Here is a 23862-nt window from a genome sequence, read left to right on the forward strand (position 1 = left end):
CTGCTGTTTTTTATTATCATGTTTACACCTTTTTGACTACATATGAAAATTAATTCCGTAGTAAAGTTTCATAGCAGATATGGAAACTTAATCTGGAAGTTAGATTAAACAATGTTGAATCAATGCAAGTTAAAAACGCTGAGATTTTACTTTTAGTGTTACTGTTTTTTTTCCTTCTTTTTCTCTTAAAAGGAATTTCGTTTTGACATTATGGTATGCCTTTTATCGTTATTATAAAATCTAGAATAAAAAAAGCATACAGAAATAACTTATTTTACATACCGCTAGAAAACAAGGCTGTTAAATCTTCTTTTGAACAAGTTGAAGGGAGACAGGCATTTAAGCGTATTTGAGTAATATAGAGATAATAAGCCATTTTTGCTAAGGTGTCAGACAACTAGAATAGTTAAAAAAATAAACATGATTTTTTCAAGATCACTTATCTACACCTTTTAAAAAAATATTATAATTAGATTAAGAGGAAACTTATTTTATAACATACGGCTGCAAGTGGAATGCTCAAAATTTTTACAAATAGAATATTTCATCAATTATTAAATACTTACTGAATATCACCAAAATGTTTAGTTCCCACTTTTTATTTTTTGAAATTTTATTCACAGTACGGAATTTTAGAGAATGTAATAAATCATTTGAAAGCAGCAGTGTTCTCAGTGGTGACACAGGCGTCTAAAACGTGATAGAAACTCGATTAAAATTTGTTTATTCATGACCTTATTGTTTATGGAACCGTGACTACCACTATGAGTTACTTAAGAACCACGGATAGCGCGTTCGCCTTCCAATTCGGTGAACCGGATTCGAATCTCAGCCATGGCTAAACGATACCAATTCTGCTCCCGGCTCGCAAGGACCACAGTCCTGACGTAAAATATCCTCAGCGGTAGGCGGATCATGGGTTAGAGTCCCCTGGCCGTCAGACTCACCGTGGGAGGCTTCCTTAGTTTACCACTCCATGTAACGCAAATGCGAATTAGTTCCGTCAAAAAGTCATCTGCGATGGTAAATTTCTCCCAATACTTGATTGGGTTCAAAGTTACAAGGCTACAGAATTGAGCATTGGTAGTCCACAGAAAATATCATAATTCTGCTGAAAACTGTTTTATTTTTAATATTACACGACGACTACTTATTTCAGTGGAACTCGGATTTTTTTTTTTATTCTTCAAAAAATTTATCGTAGTATAAAATGCATCACTGTCGAAAAAATGAAATTTTTTTTTACCATATTTGAATTTTATATATATATATATATATATATATATATATAAATATTTTTTATTATATATATATATATATATATATATATATATATAAATATTTTTATTATTATATATATATATATATATATATATATATATATATATATATATATATATATATATATATATATATATATACATATATATATATATATATATATATATATATATATATATATATATATATATATATATATATATATATATATATATATATATATATATATATACATATATATATATATATATATATATATATATATATATATATATATATATATATATATATATATATATATATATATATATATATATATATATATATATATATATATATATATATATATATATATATATATATATATATATATATATATATATATATTATATATATATATATATATATATATATATATATATATATATATATATATATATTTTAGTCTTGTCAAGTCTCTCGCTACGTTACCATTTAGTTTCACATCTCTGCTGGTGTTGGTTTCATGATTATACTGCTACGTTTGTCAGCATGCCTATCAATAATCCCACCGATCATTAAGAGCGCTCAATTATTCGGTTTTTAAAGGCAAGAAAAGTTAATCCTAGGGAAGTTCACCGGCAGCTTCTTAAACATTATGGTGCAGGTGTAATGAAAGAGCAAAATGTGTGTAAATGGTGTAGGCTTTTTAGCGGAGGAAGAGCAAATGTTCATGATGAAGAACGATCATCCAATGATGTAAAGTCAAGTGCTTTTGCAATAAAAAAAAAGAACGATCGTGATAGCCTATTGTCATGAATGAAAAGTAGTGGATCCTCCACCATACAGCCCTGATTTAGCACCTTCAGTCTTTCATCTGTTTCCAAAACTTGGGGAATTTCTTGGTGAAAAGCGCTTGGAAAATGATGGCATGTTGAAAGAAACTGCTACTAACTGGTTTAACGACGGCAGAGCTCGTTGATAATAGGATCTGAAAGCTGGTGCCACGACTTCACGAAAGTTTCAATGTTAATCGTGTCTATGTAAAAAAGTATATAAATGTTCATATTTCAGATTTTGATGCAAGTTAAGCTCATGTATAACGTTTCTCTTACTCCATTACAAAATTGTTCCTACTTAAAACAATCTTTGTATCATTTTTAAGAAAATAAAAATTATTACAAAGAAGAATAAAAGAAAAGAAAAATTAACGAAGAAAATTTAGAAAAAAAACGATAAGTTTCATTTATTGCGGATAAGCTGCAATAAGTACTTAGAAGTTTCTTTTTTAGAAAAGAGAAGACAAAAAAAAACTATTAAAAACGAGAGTAAAACGAGATATTTTTTTAAAAAAAAAATTAAAAAATTGCATCTTGAAAAATCGAAAAGCATAATAAGAAAAAGATCATCACCAGCAGACACGATTATATCTGCTAAAAAGAGTGCTCTTAAATATTGTATTAATATAATCAAAGAGAAATGTATCAAAATCACAGTATGAGGAGCACCAAAAGAATTGAAACTAAAATTGAACAAATTAAGCAAAAAATGCAAAATATACAAGATATATTCTGTAAATTTAATATATTCTGTAAATCCAAGAATATACAGAATAAAACACAAAAGATAATATAATTCAAAAAACGTCGGTAATAGATTCAATCGGAAATAATTGTAGCAAATAAAATGGTTATTTAAAACTATTATGTTACAGGATAAAAATATGTGAAACAAATAGTGTTCGGTAAATAAGTTACGCGTGCATACCAGCACATTCGAAAGATTAAATTTAATGTGGTGCAAAAATTCATTTAATAAAAAAACATTCTGCATTTAATAAATGCAGTTTAAAATTTTTTTGACTACCACTACAGTGAAAAAGAATTTTAATCTGTATAAGATAGACTTATCACTGGCAATTGTGTTAACTCAGATCTTATTGTAATCGTCAGTGGCTGCACAGCCAACACTCTGATTCCTTATGCTAATGCCAATAGTCCCAGTAACATCACGTGAATTATAGATGAATGAGTGAGATGATCCCTTCACGGTCAGGTACTCTTGTTCATCACCTATTAAGTCAAGTGGCAATTGTGTAAAAAAACTTCTGACTCCGTAGGTAGCGGTTCTGTATCATCCAAGTTCCTTGCCCCAATTTCACCATGTCTATAAAGAGATTTGACCGCGGGGGGAAAGCGGTTCATTCCGTCTCCCTCAACCCATATTATACAGCGATACACCAACAAAGATGAGATCAGAGATCATGTTATTTTCAAACAGAGTGTCCTTGCTGCAGCAAGAGGAAATGCCACCCCTCAACACATCAACTAATTATATTAAACACTCACAAGACAGCATCAAAGAACATTCGAACAATCTCCGAAATGAACAACGCCTACATGACCTCGTCTTTAGATCCACCTGCTTCCTTCGAGGGCTACTTGCTGATTAAATCGGAACTGAGGGCAAAGACAACGGCTGAGGAATCAAGCAAGCCTGAAAGGCCTCTTTTCGGACCAGAAACAACAAAATCTCTAAAGTCATCCTAGCCTAACGATTCCCATGAACCAACTGAAACAAATTGCCCTTCTCAAATGGATGCCTCCAACACCGCTCCATCACATACTACTCCTGATTGATACTACTTCAAAGTCACCTAACCCTGCTTCCTCTCCTCCAAACAGAAAAAAATTAAGATCTTATTTAAAGAAACTTCACCTACTCCTGATGATTTACCCCAAGTGCAAGAAACAAACAAGAACTGCCCACCAACCCAGCCTAAAAGTGTAAAAATCCTCTCTCGTGGTTTCACAAAATCTACAATTTCGGCTGAACTAGAAATATGTCTAAATCAATTTAGACATTTCCCCATCAAGATTATTCGAATGAAGATCAGGACTGATGGAAAAAAAACAGACCCCTAATGAACTCTCTAAATTTTATCGTAATCTGCTAAGAGGAAAACAACATCCGCACTAAACTGAAGAACACTACACAGCCTACTGTTATCGAGAATTCAGGATCGAGCTTTTCCGCTATGGGCGTGGTTAAATCCAATGCTACTTGGCCATACCCAACGTTCTTAAACCAATGAAGCCCGATATATAAAATGTGCAGTGCCCAACCGAAGATACCTCTGCACAAAAGAGAGACCAGATCTAAGAACATCAATCAGATTAAAAGAAAAAGATGTCGCACCAACTGCTCGACTCCTTTTACTCCTCACAGAACTAGAAAAACTTATTTAAAATGAAGATGTCTTCAACTTATTACTTGGACTCGTAAAAGCTAGAGCTCCTGATCAAACTTCAAGCAATTCAACTTGGATTTACACCAACGGCCAATCACCAGTCAGCATCCATGAGGCTACGCCCTTTCTCTCTTTTTGTTTTTCATTATGAATTTGAACAATAATAATTTCAATGTAAGTCGTAATTGAATAAATAAAAAAAGAAATGGCCTTCGACCACCTCTAAGAATTTTAGTAGCCTGTGGCTTCCCTGTATAAATTGTTTTTAAGAGTCGGCTAAATTTTAATATAGCACTAGCTTACAATCAAATTTTAATTGATTGTTAACTAGTGATATTCTCTACCACGAGGAAAACTAATTTTCGAAAACCATAAAAAAAGGATGTCATAGGCGAATAAAAATATAAAAAGTGATGGAATTTCAATTCATTTTTATTTATGTGATAGCTTTTTAATTATTCAATCATAACTAACGCTATGACGCGCATTTTGAATTATTTATATTCAACACATTAAAATTCTTTGCTTTCAGTTTTACAAATAAACTGAAATAAATATGCTATGGAAATTGAATTGATTTTTTCCCTTTAGAATTTTGAAGTTTATTAGCCACCACTTTTTGCATTTTTAGTTGCCGTAGCAACCGTGGTAAAAGTTGGCAGGTATGTACACGTATGAAATGATATTGGGATTAACCAATCATATATGTTGAGTTACACAAAGATTCGTTTAAAGATAGGCTATTTACTGTGCCAGGCTCAAATAGTGTATTAATGATTTCTATTGGCTTTTCTGCTGGTGTCATCAGCTCTCTCTTCGGCAATAAAGGAACAAAATCAATATGGCAATACTGTCCTTTAAATTTTCCACTTGGAGATTCTATTTCAAGACAAGTGTCGAAATCACCAAACGCTGTGGGATTTCCACCAATCACCCCATTTGCTATTTTTCCAGATGAGTCGAACACTAACAGGAAAAACAAAAATAAGTAAACAGTGGTAATGCGAAGTTGTTTTTTTTGTTCAAATAAAAACGCAGAAAAAAATATAGGGCTGCAAACCACTATGCATTTTGGAAAATACTTTATAAAATAGTAGACAATTAAAAAGTTAGGCGTTTAAAGTTTTAGCTAATTTTGCTAATATTTTAAAAGCCTCACCACGCGAGAGAACTGTCACTCTTTCTGAGGAAGTATTTCCCAAGTGGTAGTAAAAAACTATTTGAAATGCATTTGTAGATTAAATTAACTGTTCACAAGTTCTTTGGTTTACACTCATTTTCGTTTTCATTACTGACTAGCCGCCTAAATGCCTGGTTTCTTAGGACAGGACGCCGTCAGCTGGAAATCAGCGCTAACCTCTGATTGGTCCATCTGTGAGTTTGATAGTATACGTCATCGAAAGCTCATCTTGAACTACAATTGCCGTCCAACTCAACTGCAGTTGGATTACAACGTGACGTTAACCACAGAAGCAATGGCGGACAACATCTGTTATGACTCGAGTTTCGTTTTGTTCTAATTACTTTATTTTACAATACAACACTCAGAATAACAGGACTATTTACATATTAAATTATTTACAAGTTTGTTGGATGCATAATCGTACCTCATAAAGATGAAAATCGTATAAATTGCCTTAAAACGTAACGTATCGTAGGTTCTCTTACTTAATATTATAAACATAAAAAAGAACATAAAATATAATAGGGTATACTATAGCCTACGTCACAGATCGTGTTATTCCTACTAAATTTAACTAGTAAACAGCATTTTCTGCGAACCTGATTTCTAGCAACAAGTAAAAGCATCAAACGAAGTGTCTTGTTATATGTCGCTACTCGCCAGATTGGAATTGTATTAGTCTAGTTCCTTTGGAAATAATTTATATTGTTGTTTTACCGAAGTTTATGAATTTAGTAAGCATATTTAAAACTCAGTTTATTAATTAAACTAAAAGGTAAATGTTATTCCTAGTAAGTGGAAGTAGTTGTGCTTTTTTCATATTATACCAGATTGCCAGATTCACAAACTCTAATACAAAATTAGCCAAAAGAAAATATGACGTAAATGACAAACTTAATATGAGTGGCAACAACATCGAACAGCACATTGAAATCAGCCAAGATTTTGATTTTGACATTAAACATAGCTTCTTCATTAAACATAGCACTCTTCATTTAGCTCAGCTACAATGTGTTTTTTCTTGGACAAAGTCATCATTTGTTCTCTAAAACACTGGTCGACAATAACAAAATCAATACAAATTAAATATTTGTTTACGTTATTAACGCATGCGCAATGAGAGATAATGTCTGCGTTGGACCGACTGCTCACGCTGAGCTAGCAAAAAAGTATTTTTTTGGCGTCAGCTCTACGCCAACTTTCCGCTGACGCCCAGATAAGGCGCTAGTTCTACGAAACCAGGCCTTGAGCTAACAAACCAGTATTTTGTTGAAGTCAGCGGGACGTTGATGTCCCGCTGACGCCCAGATAAGGCGCTTGTCCTAAGAAACCAGACTGTCGAGAATTCCCACTATAACTGTCTTCTGCGCATGTTGTTTTGGTGCGCCCACAGCGCCACCAGTTTATGTTAATATCTCGATCTGAGAACAAGCATGTTTAGCTCCGTAAATAATTGAACTTTAATTGTTAATCCTTTTTTGTTTGTGTTTTCTAATTCCGTTATTATTAAAGTGATTGTCTATAAAACATGTTAAAGTCTTTTATGACTGAGCAAATTGATATTTATTACCAAAGTGGCAGTCCTGGAGAACGGGGTAAGTAGAACTTACCTTGATTTATAGAAATAGTTTTCTTCAGTTTTTGCTTAAAAATTGACATTTGGCGCCCGAACAGGGACTGCCATTAAACGGTAATAAACTATTATTGACATTTATTGACTTTTACCTGATAATGAAATCTTGCATGTTTGAAGTAAGACATTAAACACCAATTTAAAGAAATTAAGATTAGCAATTAAGAATAACTATAAATTGACTCACACTTACAGAATGTCTGAAGAAGAATTGAATAAATTAAAACGGAAACGCGGCTTTGTAAGAGCTTCGGTGACAAAGATAATTACTAAAATCGAAACTGACATTCTAAAACCGGACATAAGTGTGGAAGATCTCGAAGAATCACTCGAACTTTTTGGTGAAAAAAGCGAGGAATTAAAAACTATTGATTCTCAGATTGAGGGCTTAATCAAAATCGAGGATATGGAAGAGGAATTTAACTGTATAGAAGAGTACAAAGAAAAAATAACTAAAACAAAATTTAGAACATTAAGATTTATTAAGAATTTAAACAAAGAACTTGATTTAAATAATTCCTTTCAAGAAGCTAATATTTCTCTAAATAGTCCCAATCAGAGTGACATTCAAACCATTGAAAGGGAACGCATAAAGTTACCTAAATTAACTATTCCTAAGTACTACGGAGAAATTTCTGAATGGTTAAATTTTTGGAATTGTTTCAATTCTTCAATTAATGAGAATAAGAACCTCAGTAAACTTGATAAATTCATTTATTTGAGATCATTTTTAGGAGGTCCTGCGTTTAATGTGATTGATGGTTTAGAATTAACCGCGGAACATTATGATCACGCTATTGATTTATTAAAGCAACAATTTGGCGATACAAATATTTTGATTAATGGACACATTGAAAATCTACTCCATACATGCCCATTAAAAAACTCTAATGACGTAAAAAACTTCAGGAACATTTTTAATCACATACAAAAGAATATCAGAAGCTTAGAAAGTTTATCTGTTAAAAAAGATAGCTATTCGAACATTCTAGTTCCCATTTTAACCAAATTGTTGCCCCGTGATCTACTACTAGAATTCAACAAAAGAACGAAAAATCCTCTTGTTTCTGAAATTGATGAGCTAATCGATTTTTTATCATCTCAATTAAAAGCCAGAGAAATGACTTTCTTAAATTTGAGTACTTCTGTTTCGGAAATCAAAACACATGTTAGAATGAATCATCACATTACTGAGAAGGAGTGTAGGCGCCAGCCATCGGCTTCTGCATTAATTAATGAGTGTTTTGAAGATCGGAAGAATGAGAAAGAGACTTGTCTATTTTGTAAATCTCATAAACATTACTCGGCTTCTTGCACGAATAATAATTTGAGTTTGGAAGAAAAAATAGACATTTGTAAGCGGTCTGGCTCTTGTTTCCGATGCTTAAATGATAAAATAAAAAAAAGACACCTTTCCTCTTCTTGTAAGGCTATCGTTAAATGTGAGATATGTTCAGGCAGACACGTTAGTATAATGTGTATGGGGAAAAGAAAAATAAATTCGATAGAAACAGGGGGGAAGGGGAATAATTCTGATTTTTCCCAAATGAAACCTGATACTGCCTGTGCTTTAAGTAACTCTTCTAGTAGAGAAAAAATAATGTTGCAAACTCTCATTGTAAGTGTTTCGGGAGGTAAACAAAAACATTTGATTAGGGTGATTATTGATACTGGATCTTCTTGTAGTTATATATCGGAATTTGCAGCGCGTAAGTTAAAATTAAAGAGTCTTGGGCAGGAAACAGTTGTGCATGGATTGTTCGGGGGGTTAAAGAAAAAAGAATCACATAAAAATTACACGATTAATTTAAGTAATGTGGACAATAGTTTTACTTATACATTAAATGTACTGGAACAAAAGACAATTTGTACCCCGATTCCAAAATTGGACAATAGGGAAATTATGAAGGAATTAAAAGGGCACGGAATTTATCCTAGTGACGTAACTGTGAATGAAACTTTATGTTCATTTGATAGGCATGCTAATGAAATTCACGGATTAATAGGTGCGGATTATGCTGGAGATTTATTTACTGGAGAAATTAAAAATATAACGAATGGCCTTGTCGCGATGAATACGCATTTCGGTTGGACCTTAATGGGAAGAACTGGAGAAAGTCCTATAACGAATGAAGTGCTTTTATCACTTCATGTTACTGACTTAAATATTTGTGACTTATGGTCACTTGATTCTCTGGGAATTACGGAACCGAATATTTCTCAAACGAGATCAGAAATTGAGGAAGCCGCGAAAGATCATTTTGTTCGGTCGTTAAGAAGGGATGGAGAAGGTAGGTACGAAGTGTCACTCCCATGGTTGGAGGTTCATCCTGAATTACCGGACAATCGAAACCTTGCCGAAAAGCGGTTAAAGTCTTGCGTAAAGGCGTTACAAAAACGAAACTGTTTACATGAATATGAAAACGTCTTCAGAGATTGGGTAGCCGAAAAAATTATTGAACCCGTTGATTCAGAGGAACTGACAAAAGATAAGGGTCACTATTTACCGCATAGACCAGTATTTAAAGAGAACTCCACAACCAAAATCCGACCGGTTTTTGATGCGTCTGCTAAGGAAAGAAATTCTGTGTCGCTGAACGATTGCGTTGAGAAAGGGCCGAATAATTTAGAACTGATCCCCAAACTCATTAACAGATTTCGTCAGGGGAAATTTGGGGTAATATTGGACATTCGTCGAGCTTTCCAACAAATAAACGTTGCTCCCTCAGATAAGAAATTTCTGCGGTTCCTATGGTGGGAGGGAGGTGATCCAGGGAAACTAATTGTTTATTCACATTGTCGTGTAGTTTTCGGCGTAAATGCAAGCCCATTTTTACTCGCCGCGACTATAAATTATCATTTAGAGAATGTAGATGAAACCAAGAGAGACATAGCTTTAAAACTTAAAGATTCCATGTATGTAGACAATTGTGTTGCAAGTGTGAACACTATTGAAGAGTTAAATTCTTTCATTACGGTGTCTAAAGAATTAATGGCTTCAGCACAATTTGACCTAAGGGATTGGAAACATAATCGGCCAGATAGAGATGAGGAAACCTCAATTTTGAACTTGTCTGGAGATAACTATAAAGAAATCGTTTCAGTATTGGGCCTTAAATGGAATTTATACAGGGATACTTTATCTTGTGAGATAAATGAGGAAAATGAACCCATTCCGAGTAAACGAAATGTATTATCTATGTTAAGCCGAATTTTTGACCCTATTGGGTTTACAAGTCCTGTCACACTAGTTCCTAAATTAATCTTGCAGGAATGCTGGAAGGAGAAAATTAATTGGGATACAGGACTTCCGGATAATCTGAGGAATAAATTTCTAAAGTGGGCTAATGAATTAAAATATCTGAAAGAAATAGAAATCCCTAGAAAAACACCTGATCTAGATGAAAATTCTACTCTGCATGTCTTCGTAGACGCGAGCAAATCGGCTTACGCGGCTTCAATTTTTATTAGAAATGTTAAAGGGGGAATAGTTAACTGTCAACTCTTACAGGCTAATTCCAAGGTAGCACCCCTAAAATCGATAACAATTCCTAGATTAGAAATTCTCGCGTGTACCATTGGAGCCAGGCTCGCTTACACTGTAAGAGATGATTTGAATATGAAGAATGTGCAAACCTTTTTCTACACTGACTCAATGAACGCTTTATACTGGATTAAAAAGCAAGATAACTGGGCCACCTTTGTTGCTAACAGAGTCAATGAAATTCGAAAACTTACGGATCCGGAGGCTTGGCGACATATTCAAGGAAAGTATAATCCCGCAGATTTGCCCTCGCGGGGATGTAATTCTAAAGATTTATTGAAATCCCATTGGTGGGAGGGCCCCCAATGGTTAAAACTGCCATTCGAGAATTGGCCAGCTAGTGAACTTTCTCCGGATATTGAAGTAGTTCTTTCAGAAAGAAAACGAACTATATCCTCAGCCACAAATATAACAACTAATACCTTTGAAATCTTCCAAAATGTGTCTTCTTTCAATAAAATTGTGAGAATCATGGCTTACGTCATCCGATTTTATAAAAATACTCTAAGAAATCATAGTGATAGAAAGAAAAGAAAATTGGAGGTAGAAGAGATCGAAGCATCTGAGAAGTTCGTTTTGAAAGAAATTCAAAGAGAATCTTTTAATGGAAAGATAAATTTTCGAACTGTGAAAGACAGCGATGGTCTCTTACGAGTTGAGACAAGAATAACATCGAGAAAAGACTTAGAAACTTTTAGATTCCCTATATTATTGCCTAGCAAGCATGATTTGGTGGAAAAATTAATAATGGACAAACATATTGAACTGAAACATGCCGGTGCTCAAACTTTGATGTCTCACCTCAGAGAGTCGTTTTGGATTATTAAAACCAGAAAGACAATTCGAAGCGTCGTAAGAAATTGCGTCAAGTGCAAAAGATTCTCGGTTAAACCATTGGAAGCCGTAAGCATTCCACTCCCAGAAGATCGAGTCAGAGACGCAGCTATTTTTGAAATTATAAGTGTCGACCTGTGCGGGCCTCTGCTTTTAAAAGGAGATAGAAAATGCTGGGTGGTACTCTTCACTTGTGACATCTACCGAGCGGTGCACCTCGAAGTAGTATCGTCCCTAACAACAGATTGCTTCATCTTGGCCCTTCGCCGATTTATTGCTCGCAGAGGACACCCGTCCACAGTATACTCTGACAATGGGACAAATCTTGTGGGAACGGCAAATCTTTTGAAGAACATTAATTGGAACGAAATTGAAGACTTTGCTTCAAGGAAACGAATTTCATGGAAATTTAATCCTCCCTCTGCCCCTTGGTGGGGAGGCTTCTTCGAAAGATTAATAGGAGTTTTGAAAGGCATCCTGAGAAAGGTTCTAGGACGAGCTTGTTTGAATGAAGAAGAGTTAGCTACAGTATTATGCGACGCGGAAAGTTTAATTAACTCCCGTCCTATAACGTATCTTTCAGAAGATCCCAAAGATTTGTCAGCGCTCACGCCATCCATGTTTCTACAGGAAATTAAAGAAATTGGTGTTCCTGAACTTGACCTAATTGATTCAAAAAAATTGAACAAAAGATATTCTTATCGGTTAAAATTGCGACAAGACCTGCGAAACCGATTCAGAATTGAATATCTAGGTTTGCTTAAAGATAATTCTAAAATTAAAAGGGAGTCGTCTATCAAAGAAGGAGATCTTGTGCTAATCGGAGATTCCAACCATAAAAGAATACACTGGCCATTGGCCAAAGTTGAAAAGACTTATCCAGGAAAGGATGGTAGAATCCGTTTAGTGGAACTTAAGACCCAATCTGGGAAACTATTAAGACCTATACAAAGACTTTTTCCGCTGGAAGTGTAACCATTTTGCTAATAATTTTATTTGTTTAGTTTTTTTTCAGATGGACCATATAGACTAAGAATTCTGTTTGGATTCGAAAAGATTTTATTCGAATCCAAAGGTGGGAGATTGTCGAGAATTCCCACTATAACTGTCTTCTGCGCATGTTGTTTTGGTGCGCCCACAGCGCCACTAGTTGATGTTAATATCTCGATCTGAGAACAAGCATGTTTAGCTCCGTAAATAATTGAACTTTAATTGTTAATCCTTTTTTTGTTTGTGTTTTCTAATTCCGTTATTATTAAAGTGATTGTCTATAAAACATGTTAGAGTCTTTTATGACTGAGCAAATTGATATTTATAACCTATAGTGGCATTCCTGGAGAACGGGGTAAGTAGAACTTACCTTGCTTTATAGAAATAGTTTTCTTCAGTTTTTGCTTAAAAATTGACAAATATAGTAAAAACAGTGTAATCTAAATAATATCAGATAAAAAGTTCATGTATTTAAATTCTAAAAACTATCATAAATAATTTATAAATCGATTCAAATTTACTTTTCAAAGGAGATTAAAATAATTTTTTTTTGTTGCTTTTAGACAGAAATCCCCTAAAAAAATTGTTTATTGCCTAGAAACTTCGAGATATTTTCTATTAACAATAAATTAAACCTTTTCGAGCAATCACTGAACATTATTTCAATTTTTTTACTATCAGAGCTTGGTTGCGTAGCAACCTAGTAAAATTAAGCACTCCTCAATGTTAAGCATTAGTGAATGGGTTATCTTAAAATATTTATTTGCGCAGGTGACTTTTTTTGGCGGTTTTCTGGACTATCGACAAATATATAAACCTTTATTGCGGCCCAATTTACCACCCAATTTTTTTAAAATTTTGTCTACCACCCCTAATTCAAGTGTCTAGATTCCAAATATGTAAAAAAAAATATATGTTTATTCAGATAAAGTACGTTTTTTTTGTCTGATTTCGTAACTTAATTAATAGTTAGCACTAATTAATTAGCATATTTGAGGTCACCCCCAGGAACCATTAAGATTGGCACTTAGTTCGTGAAAATCCGATCATTAGAACGAAAGTTATTCAGGGTTGTTTTTTTTTGCGGATTGTACAGTCCGCAAAAAAATAAAAGATATCACCAGATTTCGATAGTCCTGAAAACCGCCAAAAAAAGTCGCCTGCGCTAATGAATATTTTAAGATAACCCATTGACTAATTCAAAAGAAGAATGCTTCATTTTGCTAGGTTGCTAAGCAATCAAAGTCTGACCGTAAAAAAATTGAAATAAAATCTTGTGATTGCTTGGAGAGGTTTTATTAATTGTTAATAGAAAATATCTCGAAGGTTCTAGGCAATAGACAATTTTTAAGCTGATTTCTGTCCAAAAAGCAAAAAAAAATTTTTTTAATCTCCTTTGAAAAGAAAATTGGAATCGATTTATAAATTATTTATTATGTTCTAGTTTTTAGAATTTAAACTCATGAACTTTGTATCTGATATTATTCATATTATGTTGTTTTTGCTATATTTATTCGAGGATTTCATACTAAAATCAAATTAACATAACTTATTATAGCTATATACAAAAATTTAGGGATTATCATTTTTACAGCTTTAATCGAATCTTCAAGGCAAGAAAGTTTGAAGGGAAAAAAAGTGCTCGAAAAATAAAATGTGGATTATATATAATTCTAATGCACATTTACAGAGTTTTCTATAATTTACGATATTTCTTTTTTCTAAAACTCGGCAAAGTGCGGCTCCAGAGCCGCATGTGGCTCTTTGGCTCCTTAAGTGCGGCTCTGGCACAAATATCCGCGGAAGGCGTAATAATATTTTCCTTAAAAAAAATTGGTCAGAAAAGAAAATTACATCTTATATTGATAAATTAAAATTCTTCTATAAATCGAGAACACGCATTATTTTTTGTTTAAGTTAAAAGATAGATAGGTAATTAAAATTTTATTGATGCGAACTTGGAATCATGCCTAAAATTAAAAACAACAACATGCAAACCTAACTTACTCAAACTTTCCAAGGAGATGCAAGCACATTGTTCGCATTAATAAATATTTATTAAGTATGAAATTTCGCTTTACTTAGTGTACTACTTACTTAGCGTAATGAAAGTTTACTAAACAAGCAGATTTGGCTCCCATTTTTTTTAAAATTGTTGTACTGTTCATATTTGACTCTTTGACTAATAAGTTTGCCGACCACTGGTCTATAATAACATTTTTCTGTTCACCATACTTTAAGAAAAGCTTTCTTTTCAATGGACCGCTCACTGAACTTTTCGTTCTTCATCGTGGAAGGTACCTAAAGTGTTCCTCATTTTACGTTGCCTGGTGAGAACCTTGTAACCAAATTAATTTCTTAATTTTTGCTATTCTAGCATAAGAATATTACCATCAGTTGCTTTTAAATTTTGCTATTTTTAGATTATTTCTCTACCACCATTCCAAGGCAAAAAAACCTTGATGAACCAACATAAATTTGATGGTTACCATCTTGAATTCTCATCAAAGATCAACATATAGCTTGACGAGACCATCATAAATTCCCTATATCACATTTAGGAATTCACACCTTTTAAGTAGGGCCAACAAAGCATACCAAACAGTGTATGATGGATTTTTATGTTGGGCCAAAATAGCATAATGGAATTTTATGTTGGGTTAGCATAGAATACCCAACATAGTACTATGATGGATTTTCATATTGATCCAATATAATTTACAGGTTACCATTATAATTTTCCATCACAAACCATCATGCTTTATGTTGGGGCCCAACATACAAAGTTAGGAATTGGCACTTTTTCATGTTGGGCCAACGTAGCATATTCAATATTGTATGATGGATTTTTAAAATGGGCTAACAAAAAATAAATCCATTATGATGCAATATAATTTATTGGTTATCATTATAATTTTACTTAAAGTCTAATTTCACATAAAGGGGTAAAGCTTGCTTTTGGTATAATTCTACATAAAAAGGGAGGAAATAAGAAAATGGAATTTCAAATTTAAATTGAACAATTTTACAACTAAATATTGTAACTGTAAACGAACTAATTTTAAATGTCAAGCTTATTAATTAAAGGTCTTTCTGTTGTTGCTTTCCCAAACAAAATGTAAAATATTTATTTAAAAATAAAAATACAAAGATAAAAAAAAGACATTTATTTAGAAAAATACAATGCAACTAATAATACAATATTTTTTCTTCCTCATTTTCAATATCTACATTTCCGCCGTTATGGCCTCTTTATAATAAAGCTTTGCTGCACCTTAAAAAAATAAATAAAATTTAAGCAATATTAAATCACAAAATCATATAAGACTGCAGAATTAAACTTACTACTTTTTATAAAATAAAGTTGAATATATTTACTTGTTTTGCACAAAATTAAATCAAAGTAATATTTTTTATAAGATAGCATCACATATTTCCTTACATATTAAACAAACCTGATTGTCTGGTTACATTTTTATGCATTTGTATTGGTAAGAAAAGACATGAATTTAAAAAAGACATGATTTTATATACAATCATAGAAAATCTAAAATGTTAGCAAAAAAGGCTGCTGCATGAAATATGCTGCAACGGAATTTGCATGTAATGTTTGACATTTCTTATTAACATTATCTTGATTTTGATAAAGATTCAAAAACAAAGATTTAAACTAAACGCATATAATCTAGGAGTAGCAAGTAAGGGTATACAATTTTCCAGGCACCTGACTGACTAAAGAATAGAAGCTGGTTCTCAATATAGCAAATTTAACACAAACGCAGAAAACTACTACACTACTTTCCATTCAATAACATGCTCATTCCTAACAATTCGCCCTGTTGCCATTATTATTAAAAGAACTGTATTAAAAATATGTTATGATTAGGAAAACAAAACAAATTTGTTATAAATATTGCAGTAGAATTTCTTTTTTAGAAAAAAGTGGGGGAAAGTGATTATTTAGTGATTTGCCACTTTCATTCACCAAAATTTATCCAGCAAATTATTTATCAGAATTGATAATTAACTTGTTTTTATTAAAAATACCAGCAGTTCCTAAACATTGTTCTGCAGAACCCTAGAAGAATGAAAGAGATCCAAGTGATAGGAATTTAAGCAGTCTAAAAGTAAAAAACATTTTTAACACCTATCATATTTAGGCCCAACAATAATCGATTACTTAATATTGCAGATGCTTTTTTTCAATTATTTAAAGTTTAATGCCAATAAAAAAGAAAAGACATTTTTAAAAATAATTTTTCTAATAATATATTAAATTGAAAATCCTACGCATCTGTAAAAAATTGTAGTATTATTTCCCATTGTGCTTTTCAAATTAAAATGAAATAACTAGAATAGATTCACTAATAAAAAGACCCATCCTTGAGACTCTTTTTTCTTTAACATTTATAGCAGTTCCTTTTGTTTTCATTTCAATAAAAACACAATTTGGCTTATTTCATTTCTTAGTTTTTACTAAAAAAAAAAAAAAATTCATAGCTAGACTAAATGCAGCTACAGGACCATGAATTTAACTGTCTGACATAATACCTGATTGAAGATTATTATGAAGATAAATTATGAAAAATTTTTCATTCCTCTTGGAAAATCTTTAAGAGTTTAATTTAATATTTTTTTTATTGGTAAATACATTCACAGATGTTTTTATAAACTTTATTTAAAAATGTTCAGGTACCGCCGAGAGATGGTTGATCTTTTAGGGTTCCATATTATTAAAAAAAATCAGGAACCGCTGGAATATACAATTGTGTAGAAAAAAAAGTAAGAATTGTGACACAGGAAAGCAAGAGACTCACAGAAATATGCTTAAATTTTTTTTTATTTTTAAGAAAATTCATTAAATATTATTTGCAGGCAGCAAAGATCATCTCATTGATATATAACATTATGAACATCAGTACTGATTTAATCTGTAATGATTATGCTGCACAGTACTGCTCTCTAATTTTATTACAAATATTTTATAATTCCTTTTTTTTCTAAAAGATTTTCTGTAAAATGGATTGAGTAATAAAATAAAAGTAAAATTTAAAGAAAAATAAATATTACTTGATTTAGTATATACTAAGGTTAGTTGGTTTAAATTAGATACAGTAGAGCGCCGATTATCCGAACTATGTCCGAATTCGCTTTTTTTTCCCCTTTCTTCTCTTTTTAAAGTTCAGAATTTTTTTTAACTTATCGACAACTTTTCTAAATTTAGAGGAATAGATAATACCCACTACATCTGAAGACCATATTTAATTTACAACCTTTTTTAGCACTTTCCTTATAGTAGCCATACATACATGTATTGTTATACAGTTAAACCAACATACCCCTTTAGCTCTCTTCAACTGAAAATTATCAAAGAATGCGAGCTTCATTTTGACAATCTACAATTGTTGGAAAGCAGAATGTGTTTATGAATAGATAAGTGCTGAAATTCTACAATTGGGGGATGGGTAGTTGTCACTCATGGTTAATGATTAGTGATTACAGTGCTTGGAATCTTAAATCTTGGAATAAAATTCTTATCAGAAAAACAAACGAAACTGCAGTTTGTGAATCGGTAGATCTTTCAGGTGAAAATATGCCAGGTTATACAGCAGAAGAAATGGAAGACTGGTGTCGAGACACTGAAAATGACTCAGGATTTCAAATTTTAAATTATCATGAAATTGTTTCTGAAATTTTGAATGAAAATCGGAACTCCTCAGATTAAGAGAAAGAAGTACGTGATCAAGTTCAAGATAGTGGACCTTCTCATACGAAGCATGCAATTCATTAGATATTGCAATGAATTGCCTAGAACGTCAAAATGATGTTGATCCAATTCAGTTGATTTATTTAAAAAGAATAAGGGATATGGCTGCACAAAAAAGAGCGTGTTCTTTGAAACAAGCGTCTTTGCTGGATATCATTTGCAATGGAAAATAAAGAAAAATGTGGTAAAATCAGTAATTGACAAAAAAAAATTATAAAAAAGCCGAAATATGATAAAAATGATTCAAATTGAAAAAAAAGTTTAAAAAAATATATTTAAAAATTGAAAAAAAAAAAGTCTTAAACTCGTCAGAGCTATTTTAGATAGTACTGCCAGTCCTAAGCCTAGAAAAAGGGTGAAGGGAAGTTGGTGCATAAATAATAATCATTTAAACTAGGTTTTAAACAACTTTCCAATTATCCGAACATTTCATTATCCGAACCACGTTCGGTCCCGAGCAGTTCGGATAATCTACGCTCTACTGTATTTTAATTTTTTTTTTTAATTACAAAGTCATACAAACATTATGTTTCAAATTATTTTAATATTTTCAAAATGCTTTTTTTTACATCAAGATATTTTAACAAAAAATATTTCAAATTCATTTGTCTTTTCATTTTATATTTAATCTAATGCTACATTGCATTTTTAAGAGGATGTCATACCATGGGAGTAACTTTTCATCACAAATTTTGTTTCAATTCCATAACTAGACCTGAAAAATAACTACTCACCACTGTGGGAAATCAAAAAAAAAAAAAAAAAAAAAAGAGAGAGAGAGAGGAAACTTAAATAAAAAAAACTAGTATCTTTCCCCAATCGTTATATGCATATAGTATACATATAACCATTTAATGATCTAACAACATCAATATTGAGACTCAAGATATCAGAATTTTCAATTCAATGTCTCCATTATGACTTGTACAGTAGTCAGTCAAGCTTTTTTAAAGCAGTACCTATTACGTGAAAATTTAGACATAATTTTTGAAAATTAAAAATTATATTAAAAAATCAACACAAAATTATGATAAATATATGGATTTATCATTTCTCACGAGACACATAATAAAACTTTAAGAAAAAATACTTTGTGAAACTACCGTTTTTTCCTGAAGTTTGGATCAAAATTTTGATCCTTCAGTATCCATCAATTTGGCTTGGAAAGATTCATGTGGAAGGAGAGTTCCATCACAATTCCCATATTTCAAAGTTGTGAGGAATAGATTAAATGTATATTGCCTCTCCAAATATTTAAAAAAAAAAGTTCTTTTAATTTAGTATGTTTAACTAATTTTTCACATATTTATATTTTTATTGTTAAATTAACTTTTTATAGTCATATTATCTCTAATATGAATCTTTTGTAAAAATATATTTTAAGCTAAGTAAAAAATGTCTAAATGAAAAGGTTGCTATCAATCACAGAAAGAAAAAAAACGGGGGAAACAAATCTTAGAATTTTCTTTTTTCACAACATAATTTTGTTTAAAGTTTCCTTAAGCAAAGCAACCCCTCATTAAAAACAATCATCCCTTGAACACAAATACTAGATGGCGTGATCAAAACCTTGATTAACACATAATTTTAAACTAAATACTTAAGGTAGTTAAGTACTTTACTTACTTCCTGCTAATTCTAACACCCTTCTGTCCATGCTGTCAGTTTATTGGCTCCTATAATGTCCTCTTCAATGGATTTACTAAATCAAAATAATTAAATTTAAAGTTATAAATATTCATAAAAATATAAGTTTTATAAATACAGGGTTGCCACAGTAAAAAATGAACCAAAATAGTTGCTTTTAGTAGCCTCAAGCATGAAAATAGTTGCCTAAAACAATGAAAATAGTTAGTTGCCTGAACAGGAACAAAAATCTATCAAAAATAGTAGCCAAATAACTAAAATTATAGCTTAATTGAAAAATACTATGACTAGGACTGGGTGATGTCAGAAATTTTAAATTGTGATACATCGTCAGTTAGACATCGCGTTAAAGTGATGTATCGCGATTTAGCATATGTTCAAAAATTACCTATGGGAAATCTTTCAATCAATCAAAAATTAATAAAAAGGAATAAATCTATTACGAAAGAAAATATTAATTCTAAACATATTCTACTATGATCCCAAGCTTTATTTCATTTTTCTTGAATTAAAAATAATTTAAGATTTATTGTTTTAAAAATAATAATACTGTAACAAAATATTTTACATACATGCAATGCCAAATTTAATATGAATTGTATATTGGGAGAGAATATATATATTTCTAACTGAAATGCTAAGTAGAAAACATAAGTTAGTTACTCTAAGTTATGTCACAATTAGAGCAAATGAACACATAAAGAATAAGTGTTGAAATTTAAAAGTATTGTTCATTGGTTTAAGACTCAACTTAAAAAAATTTTTTTTAGAGAAATCAGCTATTTCAAAATTTATGAAGCATTCAAAGACAAGTTTTTCCAAATATCCACTGATATTCATAGCTTTAAAATTTTTGTTAATATATTGCTGTGTTAATAAAGCAAAATTGCATTAATACTCGGACGGCAATAAATTATAGCATTTTCTAAATAACAGTTTAATAGAAAAAAATTTTTGGTAAAAATTTTTTAGAACTACGAACAAAGTAAAAATGTTTTTTTTTTTCATCCTTCATTTACGTCTTCATTACATTATTTGAAAGAGAATGGATTTATTTTGCAAAAAGCATTTCAACTAATTCCTATAAAATACAGTCCTTATACACCATATTTTCATTATAATATAGGAATGTCACCTTTTTAAGTGAAAATACAGCAGGTAGATTAACTAAGAGCCACACATGTATTTGCTCATGTAGACAGCATATATGTTAATTTTTATGTTCTACAAATTGTTATCAGTAAATTCAGTGTAATTTTTTATTAGTAAACTTAAAAATATGTGTTCGGAAAATCAAATACTTTTAATTGTTAGACACAAAATAAAGAGCATGAAGAAGTGGTTATTATAACTAAAAGCACAATTCAAGAGTCTGAATATCGTATTAAATGTAATCAGGATTTTAATAACCACATGGCGATAGTAGTTTTAACTGCCTAAAAGCAGTCAAACCCAATTTGAATTTATAAGAAATCGGAGGAAATAAGGTAAAACTAAGCGTAATCATTGAAATTTGCATAATAACACAACAAAAATATTTGCTTTTTTAAACCCATTTGAAATTCCAGAGCAATAACAATGGAAAAAGCAATTGAGAAACAATATAGATTTACTAGTGTTTAGAAGCTTTCCCTTGTTGCATATCAACAGTCTGCAGGCTACATCTGGCTCACTAGTCGCAGGCTGTGCACCATTCTAATATTTCAAATATAGAGCAAAAGATACAGCATTAAAATAAATAGAAGTAGATACCTACACTAATAAAAAGAAATCTAATTATAGATGAAAAAGCTGAAGATAAATTCAAAATGCCTTCTGTTATAGTGATTTTATTTTAAGCAAACAACTTAAAATTTTTTAAATTTCCTACATTTTCTTTTTGTTTACTTTGCAAAATAATTTTTTAAATCCCTGCTGTGAATTCGTGAATTAATTATAAATCAATTTAAACATTTCTAATGTACACACACAAAAAAAAAAAACAATAAAAACAAAACATAACAAAAAAAAAATTGTTGATTACATTGATATAGCAATGCTCAACAAAATTAATGATTTTTAAAATGTTTTAATCCTTACATATTAATTAAAAATAATTTTTTTAAATGTATTTACTTATTTAAAATTATGCAAATGCCATTGACAAATCAAGCATGTTATTCAAAAAAGTTTCAAATAAATATAGTTAGATTAAAAATAAATATTTGAAATAATTGATAGGCATTTATAGACTCTAATTTGTAATATATTTTTGGTAATTCTAAATCACAAATTTGAAAATTAGTAAGAATATTGTTCATTATTAAATACTCTGAAATTAAAAACTCACAAGTTTTGTTTGCTTAATATTTCTATTAGAAAATATTATCTTAAATAAAATAAAACAGTTAATTTTTTTTTCTTTTTACAAAACGCCTTTATTTTAACATTACATTTCAATAGAATAGGATAAAAGCAAGCCAAAATTTTAATAATAACTGCGAATAAATAAATTTCAAAATAAAATAAAATTATTTTAATAGAAATTATACAAACGTTACTTTAACATTATCTTCAAATGCTAAAATTATTATACTACATGACGTAAACAATTAGAGAAATTATATATGATTTAAAAGCTAATTTTGTCAAAAAAAAATAAGGACGGTAACATTTCTACTGTAAACTAAAATAAACACTTAAACAGAATCTTTCTTACAAGAATTAAAAATGTAAATAGACTGCTAAGCCTAACTTGAGTGCAATTCAATGCGAATAACAACATTATAATATAGATAATAAATGCGCACGCATTATTTAAATGGAACTCAAATCAACTATGAATAATACAGATAAAGTACATTTAAATAAAAGTGATAATAATAAATAACATAAAGAAAACTCACCTCATTCATATGAATCTGCCGCCGCCATGTGTGTAAACAATTGGAGCAAGGTTCAACCAAGTTTAGTCATCAAGAAAGCGCACCAGTTTTACGGATCAAAAGTTGAAAAAGTTCAGTGAAAATTCACTAATGGAAGAGAGTAAATGAACGTTCAGTCTACTTAGTCCCAGAGAGCGTATTTAATAGTATTTTATTAAAATGTACATTTCTTTCTCTTTTTTTTTCTTATGTTATTACCAGAAATGCGCTTTTTATATTGCATATAAATATTTATGAGAAAAGCAACAAATAGAAAAAACAAACAAATTAACTAAGTATGATCGATAAAAAATTGTTTTATTAAATAAAATTTTCAACTTTTTATTTATTTATTTTATTAAGAAACAAATTTATTATGACATTCAGTTATTTATTTAGTTTATTAAAAATAAAAAAAACATGAAGTTTTTTATTTATTTTCTTTTTTTAAACTATCTCGTATTAATTTCCGAGTTGTTTTCTATCAGCTATTTATATATAATTAAGGGTTCTATGTTCCTTGTAATAATAAATAAATATTTTAAAATAAATCTACATATTTAATAACTCTATATAAACATATTTAATAAAATGCATATAGATAATAAATAAATATATATATTTTTGTCTAGTTATCGCAAAAATGTACTGTATTTCTTAACTTTACATTCAGTAAAAAAAACAGTTTTTGATATTTGCTTTCGAAAATAATGACAGAATTGTGACAATGACAACAATTATGAAAAAAATAAATAAATAAGGACAACATTGTTGTAACAGTGTTTCTTTCTCTCTCTTTTTTTTATGTACTTGCACATTAATTAAATGCTGGCTAATATGAAGATTTTATT

General features: G+C 30.7%; 2 protein-coding genes and 1 long non-coding RNA gene across 3 annotated transcripts in view; 1 reads left to right on the forward strand and 2 right to left on the reverse strand.

Moving 5' to 3' along the window:
* Window positions 1-5527, reverse strand: part of LOC107447278 (nose resistant to fluoxetine protein 6-like) — a 57045-nt gene extending 51518 nt beyond the window's left edge. Inside the window, exons 1-2 of the mRNA XM_087163408.1 lie at window positions 5259-5527; window positions 283-397 (exon numbers count right to left, since the gene is read on the reverse strand). Of these exons, the coding sequence (XP_087019534.1) occupies window positions 283-397; window positions 5259-5315 (172 nt within the window). The 5' untranslated portion in view covers window positions 5316-5527. The remainder of the gene's footprint in view (window positions 1-282; window positions 398-5258) is intronic.
* A 3702-nt stretch (window positions 5528-9229) lies between these two features.
* On the forward strand, window positions 9230-12679 carry LOC107444414 (uncharacterized). The gene has a single exon (XM_016058538.3). The coding sequence runs from the start codon at window positions 9230-9232 to the stop codon at window positions 12677-12679; it is 3450 nt and encodes a 1149-aa protein (XP_015914024.3).
* Window positions 12680-15846: 3167 nt separating this feature from the next.
* Window positions 15847-23124, reverse strand: LOC147808562 (uncharacterized). The gene is made up of 4 exons (XR_015433609.1): window positions 22994-23124; window positions 21722-21803; window positions 20088-20163; window positions 15847-15968 (listed from the first exon to the last, which is right to left on the reverse strand). It is a non-coding gene; the product is annotated as an uncharacterized LOC147808562 (long non-coding RNA).
* Between the last annotated feature and the right edge of the window lie 738 nt (window positions 23125-23862).

Source organism: Parasteatoda tepidariorum, chromosome 5, assembly GCF_982258835.1.
Source record: "Parasteatoda tepidariorum strain Cologne lab strain chromosome 5, Ptep-v5.0, whole genome shotgun sequence".
Lineage (NCBI taxonomy): Eukaryota > Metazoa > Arthropoda > Arachnida > Araneae > Theridiidae > Parasteatoda > Parasteatoda tepidariorum.